Source organism: Typopeltis vanoorti, chromosome 11, assembly GCF_054136105.1.
Source record: "Typopeltis vanoorti isolate ZY-2024b chromosome 11, IOZ_Tvanoo_1.0, whole genome shotgun sequence".
Classification (NCBI taxonomy): domain Eukaryota; kingdom Metazoa; phylum Arthropoda; class Arachnida; order Uropygi; family Thelyphonidae; genus Typopeltis; species Typopeltis vanoorti.
Genome location: NC_143559.1, coordinates 97,866,550 through 97,878,800, shown reverse-complemented (window position 1 = coordinate 97,878,800; position 12,251 = coordinate 97,866,550). Strand labels below are relative to the sequence as shown.

Here is a 12,251-nt window from a genome sequence, read left to right as displayed (position 1 = left end):
GTCAGTACGTACCCTTGACCATTTTGTTTAATTTGAGTCTCGGGTCTGGGTTAGTCCCGAGCGGGTGGAAAGAGGGGAAAATAGTTCCACTGCATAAAGGTGGTTCCAAGACTGCTGTTGTAAATTACCGACCGATTAGCATATCAGGAATCATTGTCAAGGTCTTAGAGAAAATAGTCAAGAGGAAAATACAAGATTGGATAGAAGAAAATGGGATACTGTATCGGGGACAGCATGGTTTTGTGAAGGGTAGGTCATGCCTCAGTAACTTGCTCACGTATTATAACACAGTGACGGCTGAACTGGATAAGGGTAATGGGTTTACGGTGATTCTACTGGACCTTGCCAAGGCCTTTGACAGGATTCCACATGGAATTCTAATCAGTAAATTGCAGCATATGGGAATGGACATAGGGTTGGTGAGATGGATAGGAGGGTGGTTGACGGAGAGATATCAGAGAGTGGTTTACTCGGGAGTAGAGTCCACAAGACGGCCTGTGACTAGTGGTGTGCCACAAGGATCTGTTCTTGGACCACTGCTGTTTAATTTGTTCGTAAATGATATAGGAAATGATCTGAGAGGAACAGTTCATTTGTTTGCGGATGATGCGAAGTTGGGTAGGGCAATAGTGAATGCGGATGACGTCAAAATTTTGCAGGATGATTTGGATAGATTGGAGGTCTGGGCTAAGGAGAATGGATGTCAGTTTAATGTGGCAAAATGTAAGGTTATGCATTTTGGGGTGAAAAGATTGGCGGCAGTTTACTGCATTGGTGGAACCCTGCTCCAGGAAATTCATGAGGCACGAGATTTAGGAGTGTTGGTGGATAAGGAATTGAAATTTAGGGGACACATTGCAAAAGTGACCTAAACAGCTCATCAAATCACTTGGTTGCTGAAGAATACGTTGACAAGCAGAGACAAGCAGGTTATTGTTCCTCTCTATTGAGCCTTGGTAAGACCCCATCTAGACTACTGTGCTCAGATTTGGTCACCTAGGTTTCTTCTTGATGGGGAGGATGTGGAGAGGATCCAGAGGCGAGTGACCAAGATGATAGCAGGTCTGTGGAATGAACCGTATGAGAACAGGTTGAGGATTTGTGGGTTGCAAAAATTGGTTGATAGGCGGAGGAGGGGAGATATGATTGAGACATTCAAATTACTGAAGGGTTTCTATAAAATTAATTCAGAAGATATTTTTGAGAACAGGGCTGGTTGTGGGAGGACTAGGGGACATCCATGGAAACTGGGCAAAAGTGTGGTTAGTAAAGGTGTTAGAGCTGGGTTCTTTACTTTTAGAGTAGTGAATGAGTGGAATGCGTCCCTGAGTCTGTAGTGGATGCTGTGACAGTGAATGAGTTTAAGGCGAGGTATGATAGATACTGTATGAATGTCAGATAGTTGTGATGAATATGATTTGGGGCCTCCCTCGATGAGTCTAATGACTCCCTGGAGTTGCCCGTAATAATAGTAATAATAGTAATAAAAACCTAAATTCATAATTAATCTATGAATATATCTGAAGCTGAAGCAAGCTTTTTTGCTGGTGGGAAAATGTTTCAAAAATGATGTTCTTATTTGCATCTCAATTTTATTTAAGCAGTAAAATTTTGCATGTGAAATATCTTCATTACTGTACTATTTGTGTATAGAAAGCAGATGACTTCACATAAAACTGCTCTTTTATATTCCTTAAGGCATTCCCATAATGGTGAGATCACTACAAAGATTAGTTTTAATCTTTTATTGAGGTGGGCAATTTGTTCAAAAATGTGCCACTTAAAAAATTCTCTCACTGCTCTAATTAAATTACTCCAGGATATTGAGTCTCTTTAGTTTTACTGTCAGACAGCAATGTGTTGAACCTTGGTTCTCCTCAGTTGCAGACTGCAACATGCTCATCTCCACTGTAAACATCCTTGGCTGATCTTTATTAAGATGGACAATTTTCTCAAAAATAATATCAGTTTCAATAACTATTTGAGTTCAGCAGAATTCTATCAGTCTTCTAAGAATCTTATAAGTAATCCGAAAAAACATCTCAACCTGTCTTTTCTATAGGTATTTTTTTTCTGTAAGTATTTCCACGTACACTGGTCCATTGCCATTACAATTCATCTTTTAATCATATATAAACATTAGCATCTGCTGGTCAATACCCATATACAGTTCAGTTCTAAACTTATCAAACCAACTTCTCATCTTCCTTCTTTATTCTCCACACCTCTGCTCTTTGGAACAGTTTTTCCCTATACTGTTTTTCCCAATGATTACAATCTGCAGGTCCTCAAAAAACACATAAATTCCCTTCCTCTTTCTAAGCACATGCACATACAGTAAGTCTCTTTCATGTGTGTATGTGGATGATATTAAAAAATAAATAAATAATAAAAAAAACTGGATTATTCCAGGATATGGGTTTTTATGTTTCTATTGCCAAATTGTGCTGTACTGAACATTGTTGTAAGTTTTTCCACTTGGTTATACTATAAATTTAAGATGCCAAGAAATTATATTCTTGATGTAATCCTTTATCCAAGTGTAAGCAAAGTTTGTGCATGAAGTAACTTCACAATTGTGCAACTCGTATATACAGGCTAATGACTTCACATCACTTGTCTTAGTATACAATAATGCAAAACACATATCCTTATGGACATGTATGCACTTCATGGTCTGGTTCCCACTGATGAGACCTTAATAAAGGTTGAAACCAGTCTGGCTAATGACCCTTCCCATAATGCATAGTATTATACATGTCCATAAGGATATGTGCTTTGCATCATGGGATACTAAGGCAAGTGATATGAAGTTACTTCACAGACAAACTTTGCTTGCTTAAGGATTAAACCAAGAATATAATTTATAATATTGAACATTGGTTCTTCTAAGTGTTAAACAAATCTAGAAAGATCTGCCAGTTCTGAAAATATTCTCAGAGGTATCAGTGGAAGCTACACATGTGGAAATACTATATACTATTCCTATAGCAGAAGTCATATTTTCTATACACATAGTAAAAATGGTGTATCACATATTAATCTGATACTCTGGATGAAATAAGATAGGTGTAACAAGTTTGTTTGCTGAGTTGTAGAGATATATTATAGTTGATAAGAAATTATATTCTTGTTTTCATCCTTATTTTACACATGCATAAGCAAACAAATGTTTGCATGTGGAATGTCTTCATGACTATGCTACTTTTACACATGAAGTTGCTCTTTTGTAACTCACAAAAGAGCAACATCTTCGGCACACACACACACACACACATACACACACACAGACACACACACAGACACACACACTGCACCCCTCTCAGGCAGCTATAAGCCAATCTGGAGAGTAACTCTCATGTAATGTGTGATAATGTAAGATGATACATCATTCTGCAACATGTATCTCAAAATATGACATGATTGCTGTTATGTTTCCAGATATACATAGCAGAAAACATGACTGAAAAATATCCAAAGAGCAACTGTCTGTATTTCCTGTCGCTACAGCATTGCTGTCAATACAAGGAATAGCCTCCTTTCACTGTTATTACAGCCATTACCCTTTGGGGTAGGCTCTCAACTAAGTTCTGGAAACTACTGCTGGAATTCATTTCCATTCCTTCTGTAGTATGGCGAACAGCTGACGAGTGTTAATTGAATGAGTAGGTCTGGCAAGCACCCTTTGCTCCATCTCATCCCAAAGATGTTCAGTAGGGTTGAGGTTAGGGCTTTGGGCTGGCCAGTTTAGTTCTTCCACCTCCATGTCTTCAAACCATGGAGGTAGAGCCCTTGCTTTGTGAGCAGGCGCATTATTGTGCTGATCCAGGAAAGGACCCATTCCAAACTGTTGTCACAGTGTGGGATTGGAATTGTAGGAGGAATGGAAATGTCCAAAATGTCATGGTAGGCATCAGCATTTAAAGATCCAGACACAGAAACCATTGAGCCCAGTCCAAATCAGGAAAACCAGCCCCAGACTATTATGCTACTGCTTCCAAATTTCACCGTCGATACAAGACATTCCTGTATCATTCACCATGCATCTGCTAGGTTCCAGACACATCCATCAGATTGTGTATACTGCAATTCATCACTCCATTACAGTCATCTTGTTTTTTTCACAAGCACCACACACTGAAGACTGCTCATAATGTGCAATGTGATAAGAAAGCAAAAATCACACATGACACTTTTGTTATTGGCACTCATTTCTCATTCTTCCATTCATCCATAGTCAATGTTGAAGGATATTTTTAAATATAAAACGCTTATTTATATAATGCAGTAAAAAAATTGGTCAGCACATGCTTATTTAATGGCGGCTTGAACCACAATGTTGAAATACCTTCATAGTGAATATGTAAGTACATTTCCTTCGGTCACCATGGTAACCAGAGCTAAGGCTGCTTAATGAAGTTGCATGGATAGTTTGAAATTATAAAGAAACTTTTGACAAAAACACCATGTTACGTGAATTTTTAAACCAGTGTTAAATAAATTGTGATATCAATTTATTAACGATGTTAATTTGAAAAGCATGTGAAAAATTGGTACATCTATCTCTTGATAACACATTATTCTGCTATGTCTATCTGGAAACAAGACTTGTCATTTTATATAAATCAATTATTATTATTATTATTCAGGCCTCCATAGAGTCAAAAGACTCATTGCAGAAGGTCCTTCCTAAGAAATGCAGTTTATCATACCACTCCTTAAACTCATTGACCATTCTGGCTCTCACCATACTATCAGGCAATCATTCCACAGTTCAACCACTCTCCATGCAAAGAAACCACTCCTCACAGCTTCCTTTTGTAACTTCCGTGGATATCAAATCCAGCATTATTCCAAAGCCAAGTGTTTCTACATTTGGCTTTGAAATAATGCTGGATTTAATATCCACTTGATTTATATAATTTTGCATCACTGAACTGAAGCCTTTTGGCTCTTTATTTTAGTAAATGACTTGTCATGTTTATAGATCAATGTCATGTTTCCACATACATGTAGCAAAACACATTTGTCAGTGATATATCTCTTAGTATTTCCATGCATCTAGTTCTTTGATGCATGGAAATACTAAGAGAAATACTTACTGCAGACATTGCAATAAGTTATTCAGGGGATTATTACCATAGGCATAGGTTCCTGCCTACTGTCTGAGTGAAAGGATATGAATTCAAATACACAGAAAGATGTAATTTCATGAACTTTTTACAATTAAAGCAGATTTAATCTCAGGCAGTAGCAATATTCCTCCCAAAAACGTAAGGTTTTTCTCTTCCCCAAAACAGACAAATGATTCCACAATATGTGCAATTAACAGCTATAAAATACAGATTTAAAAAGAAGACAAGTAAATGGAGTAGATTTCTCATAATGCATCTTGTGACTTCGTGGAGATCTGAGATAACAATAATAGTAACATATTTTTCTTAGTTGAGTAAATGAAGACTTGCATTATTAATTATTATCCTAAGACCCCCATTCAGTTGCGGACTCATCTAGGAGGTATCCTTTTTGTCATACACACAGCTCATTATACCGTGTTTTAAACACATTCCAATTCTCTGCAGACACTATGCTCTCAGGCAATGCATTCCAATCATTCACAACTCTCCGTGCAAAAAACCTGCTTCTCACGCCCTCCTTATATGGCTTCCAGGGATGACCTTTTGTTCTCCATCCAATCACAAACCATTTTATGAAAAACCTCTTCAATGTTAATCCTATAACCGCCCTTTACCAACCTGTACATCTCTATTATATCACCCCTCTTTCTCCTATCTACTAGACTCTGCAAATTGCATTGTCTCAATCTTTCTTCATATTCAACATTTCAGAGATCAGAAACTATTTTGGTCAATTGTATCTGGACCCTCTCCAACATCTCTTCATCCTTTTGAAAATGACCAAATCTGTGCACAGTAATCGATATGTGGCCTAATCAGAATCTTATACAATGGAACCAGAATCTCCTTACTTCTACAAGTCAGAGTCCTCCGCATGATTGCCAGAATTTGTTGTGTTGTCTTCACAATTTTAGCAATATGTCCTCTAACTTTTAGATCCTTATCTACCATCACCCCAAGTCCTTATATCCTTATACCATTTTATACCAATTTTATACCTTATACCAATGTTCTTATACCATTTTATCCAATCTATCTTATTTCCTCCATCTCCATCAAGAGGAAATTCTACATCCCATCTTTGTTTTCCAAATTTTAAAACCTTACATTTCGCAACATTGAGCTGGCATCCAACATTGAACTCCCATGCCTATTCACTCAGTCTATTAAAGTCTTCTTTAAGGCCACAACATGTGCTCTACTCCTCATAGTTCTTCCCAACTTTGCATCATCTGCCTGTATATTCCCATTCAAATCTTCTCCAATATCATTAACATACTAGTTAAACAGCAATGGCCCTGAGGAACACCACTAGTGACTTTCCTCTTCTGGGATACTGCTCCCCCCATACACAACTTGTTGATACCTATCAGACAGACAATCTCCAATCAAATGAACTAGTTTAATCCAACCCCATCCACTCTAGTTTGACTATAACTTAACATGCAGTAATCTATCAAAAGCTTTTGCAAAGTCTAAGTATAGGAGATGGATACATAGTACTGCTATGTATCCATCTCCCAAGTCCAATGCTACTGTCACCTTATTGTATCAGTAAATAGATTACTTAAACATGACCACTCTTTAGCAAATCCATGCTGTCCATTAAAGATAATGCCATTGTTGTCAACCCAATTCTGAATCCTGATTCTCACCAGCTTTCAAACACTTTAACCACAACACCTGACACACAGATTGGCTTATAATTTGATGCTTGAATTTTGTCACCTCCTTTATGAAGTGGTACAATCTTGCCTTCCTTCCAGTCCTTTGGAACTTGACCAAATGTAAGACTCATATTAAACAAATATGTCAATGCAGATGTCAACTCCCTAGCACATTCCTTCAAATTACACAGTGATATATCATCAAGTTCCACAGTCTTATTAATATCAAGTTTGCTTAATTCTCCATATACTTCTTTCTTCCTCACTTACAGTCAGTCTCTCCTCATCATCCATTGCTCTCAAACTCTCCATGATGTCACATTCACAAGGATGAAAGACCTTTATGGACTGCTCATTAAATATCTGAACTATATATATATATATATATATATATATATATCCTCCACAGTAGTTGTCCTTATACCATTTTATCCAATCAATGCCATCCTACCATATTCGTTCTTTTTTTTTTTTTTTTTTTTTTTTTTTTTTTTTTGCTGGCTACATCAAAAGAACGCCCTAGGATTTTTTTTTGGCTTTATTAGATAACTGTTGCTCAAACTGAACTTTTGCTACCCTTACCAACCAAGTCACTTTCCTTACCTGTTCTTTGTATTCCTCATGGAATTGATTCTTACTGCTCCTCTTATGTTGTCTCCACAATGCCTTTTTTTTTTCTCTACATGTATTGCATGCTTAATCTCTTCATTCATCCATCCATTTGATACCTACCTTATTCAACCTTCTGATCTTTGGAATATGTTTAGACACTGCTTCTACTAGATAGTTCTTGAATATCACTCAAGCAGCACTGGTCTTTCCACTCAATTCCATGCAACAGCTGCAGGCTGTCTCCTGAGTTGCTCATAATCACCAGCCTTGTAGTTCCACATATAACCTTTCCTCACAAATGTCCTCACATGGTTGGCAACCAGCCAGGTAATTACTTCATGGTTACTCTCACCAATTCGAAAGAAATTTAACATTTCATTTATAATAACATCCTCTGATGAGATGATCAAATCCAAGATCCTTAATCCTCATGTATCTTCTGTTATATACTGCCTGGCCTGAAGTAATTATCCCTCAAAAACTCAATAAATTCCTTTTCCTTACTTCCAATTGCTATCTCATTATCCTAATCTATATTGCCATAATTAAAATCACCCATCACCCCTTTTCCCATTTGTTTTGCTAATTTGCTTATACATTTCCTGGCCACTATCCTCCACATTACCAGATCTATAGCAACATCCAACGAAGTATTTAATTCTATTCATCTCTATTTCACACCATACTGCCTCAAAACCAACCACTATTTCCCCATTGCATCTGTACCTTGTATGGACATAACTCTTTTTCTGTCATTAATAGCACTCCACCTCCCTTTTTACTATTTTTTATCTTCACAAAATACATCATACTCTTCCATCTCTATTCCTGTCAGGATGTCATCCTCATCCAATCATGTCTCACTTATTCCAACAATTTTTGGGTGAACAAACTCAATCAATGCAACCATGTCATTTCCCTTGTTTCTGATATTTCCAGCATTCATATACAAATATAACAACTCATTCCTGGATCTATAATAAGTTTCGCTGATACCACTTATTAGATGTGACTTCTCCATACTTTCCTCAAGCCATTTCTTTTTCTCCTTACTCATCTCAGAACCTTCTTTACATCCAACTGATTTCCCTATATTCCAGATGTCATCCCCTTCCCTTTTTGTCTACACATGCATTCACATCCTCTCGGAGCATCAACCTTTTTCACGGCATGTTCCCATGCCTACCCTGAGTCTCCCCATTTCCCTGCTTGTCTTGCACATTTATTCTCTCATTCTCTACACTCATGCTACCTATGTCATTCATAAGCATCACTTCAATCTCTCCTTCCTTTCTTTCCATCTCTTTAACATTGCTTCTTAATTGCTCAGATTCGTTCTGGGCACTCATTACTCTCCCTTCCAGCAGCAGTCTCTCCAAATGACTTGCACCAAAACCATTCAAATACAGTCCATCACTCTTATACAGTTCAGTTTTTCTTTCAAACTCATTCCCCACATTAACAAACTGCACTTCTGTCTCTTCACACATTTCTGCTAAGATCATTCTAATTCTTGTTCTCCACCTCATCTCATCACTCATACTTGGGCAACAATGCATTGAGTATCTTTCCTATCCCACTATTATCTTAAATCCTTCTCAACAACCTCCTAATATCCAATCTTACATTCTCCTTGTTCCCAGTCATCATTTTTCCCTACTACTACTACTACCAACTCCTTTGCTTGCTTACTCCTCATATCCAAAGCATTCAATCACTCTATTCATTTTACTTCCCAGAAAACAAATTTTTTACAACTTTTTATTTACCATACCTCTAATAATTGAATCACCATACAAAGCCACTCATGGATCTTTCGTTACCTTTTTCATACGACGTCATTTGTTTTAACCTTCTTCACTCTTCCATACATATTTCCAATTCCCTTCATTTTGCTCTGCATCTGCTTCATCTTCACCAACTCAGCTTTCAAATCTTGCATCCTTTTTACGCTATCATTCACTGTCACTATTTTATTGCCAGTCACACACACACACACACACACACACACACACACACACACACACACACACACACACACACACACACACACACACACACACACCTGTTTGCTGTCAACCCCACTCACCCCGTTACTGTTAATTGCACTTTTTTCAATGTCATTATTGTTCACTTTATTGGTAATTTCACTCTGATTTTTAACATCGTTATCACCCACTTTATCGTCAATTGAACATTTTTCCTCGTAATCACTTCCACACACTATCTGAACATTCACACAATCTTCCAACTGGCATGTCAGTTACGATGCCATATTCCCTATTCATATTTAAAGTATTTAAACTCATATTGAAGCATGCCTCATGGTCCATCAGAATATCACTTTTCCTACATACCCACACTTGTTCTTTTCTCTTATTCAGCCTCTTTACATATATATCTGCAACATCTTCCCATGCATACATACATACATACATACATACATACTACATTCACTGCATTATATACTATTTTTGAGAAATCCATGCTGTTTACTTTATTTGCTTTCCATGCAGACCTATGCAATGATTTGCCTTTTCACAACCATGTTGCATCACTGTGCTAACAAAAACAATGAATTTATGTTAATATTGCCTAAGAAATTTATCCAAACGCGTAATCGCTTCCACACACTATCTGAACATTCACACAATCTTCCAACTGGCATGTCAGTTACGATGCCATATTCCCTATTCATATTTAAACTATTTAAACTTATATTTAAGCATGCCTCACAGTCCATCAGAATATCACTTTTCCTACATAACTACATTTGTTCTTTTCTCTTATTCAGCCTCTCTACATATATATCTGCAACATCTTCCCATGCATACATACATACTACATTCACTGCATTGTACTATTTTTGAGAAATCCATGCTGTTTACTTTATTTGCTTTCCATGCAGACCTATGCAATGATTTGCCTTTCACTACCATGTTGCATCACTGTGCTAACAAAAACAATGAATTTATTAAATATATGAAAAGCCAAAGGCTTCAATTTGGCAACATAACTTATTTAAGTTAAGGGATATTACATCCCATATTGTTTCTTAGCCGAATAAGAAACTCAAAGAGTTTCATGCCGAATATAGAAACTATATATATAAAGTTCGGCAATTCCAAGCGTAAGCAAATACCTGGATACTGCAGCAACTGACCCTTAAGGTAGTGCAAGCAGAGGCAACTCATAGCAAAGGTGGAGCAAGTTCCGATCACTATTCTTGATATTTACCCATAATGTGAGCTTAGCTCCTAGGAGCTGTATTACTGTTCTATATTACAAGAGAAGGTCACTACCCAGACGGGTTTCAACCTTTATTGAGGTCTCATCAGTGAGTAGGTAGACCAAGTTAATAATACCAAGTTTTTTGCTTGGAATCGCCGAACTTTATATATATAGTTTCTATATTCGGCATGAACTCTGATTTTCTTATTCGGCTAAGAAACAATATGGAATGTAATATCCCTAAACTTGAATAAGTTTATATATCACTGAATCAAAGCCTTTGGCTCTTCATATAATTAATAATTTATTAGGACACCTTCTTGGCAATTCTCATAGTAGGGTAAATATCAAATTCACATTATGGGTAAATATCAAAAAAGTAATCAGAGCTTGCTCCACCTTTGCTATGAGTTGCCCCTGCTTGCACTACCTTAAGGGTCAGTTGCTGCAGTATCCAGGTATTTCCTTACGCTTGGAATCGCCAAACTTTATATATATATATATATATATATATATATATATATATATATATATATATATATATATATATATATATATATATATATATATTCGGCATGAAACTCTTTGAGTTTCTTATTCGGCTAAGAAACAATATGGGATGTAATATCCCTTAACTTAAACAATGAATTTATGTTAATATTGCCTAAGAAATTTATCCAAACACCGCATTCCACACTCCAATTTCTCGCAGTAATATCAATTTACAAGTTATTATTACTGTGATTACTATTAAATGAGTCCCATTTATGAGTCCCAATTTTATATTACTATTAAATGTGCACCAATATTGGGGCACATTTAAATATAAAATTTACTTATCTTGCTGCAGCCCACACAATGACAGATGTTTAACTCACACCACCTAGCGCAGAAGATTAAGTTAAACAATTTTGGAAATAATTGTCAAATCAAATAGAAATGACTGATACTGTGGATGAAATAAACAATTTAATTATATTTAAGTACTAATATTATATTAAAAAGTTTTTGTTATATAGTTGAAGTAGTAATTAAAAATAACACTCACAACAGAATATCATAGCAGTATTTGTGCTCATGCCTAAAAGTATAAGACCTGCCATTCGAGATCCAAAACCAAGCATTCCAACTGTTGTATCCTGCAACTCACACACTTTATATGCTAATGGCAGACCAAATATTAATGCCATTCCTGCTATTGCAAAGTTCAGTCCTGTGAAGTAACTGTATGATGTTGCATCCCAATTGAGTGGTTCATCCCGAACAAACAGGTACATCAGTGAAATCTGAACTGCAAAAATAAATAAATACATCATATAATAATAATAAAATTACCAAAAACATTAAAAACAGGTATAAGAATTACCCAAATCTTTTATGCTAAATTTGTATAAACTGGCTACTGAATCACAACTGCATATTATTATTATTATTATTATTATTATTAAACAAGACCTCATGGAGTCAAAGACTCATCTAGGAGGTCCTTTTATCTCACACACATCTCATCATACCGGGTCTTAAACACATTCAAACTCCTTGCAGACACCACACTCTCAGGCAAGGCATTCCAATCATTCACAACTCTGCACGAAAAAAACCT

At 36.4% G+C, this 12,251-nt stretch overlaps 1 protein-coding gene across 1 annotated transcript in view; it reads right to left on the bottom strand.

Moving 5' to 3' along the window:
* The window catches only part of LOC150101866 (proton-coupled folate transporter-like), an 85,285-nt gene that overhangs the window by 29,211 nt on the left and 43,823 nt on the right, over nucleotides 1-12,251 (bottom strand). Inside the window, exon 3 of the mRNA XM_090399917.1 lies at nucleotides 11,697-11,939. Within this exon, the coding sequence (XP_090256043.1) occupies nucleotides 11,697-11,939 (243 nt within the window). The remainder of the gene's footprint in view (nucleotides 1-11,696; nucleotides 11,940-12,251) is intronic.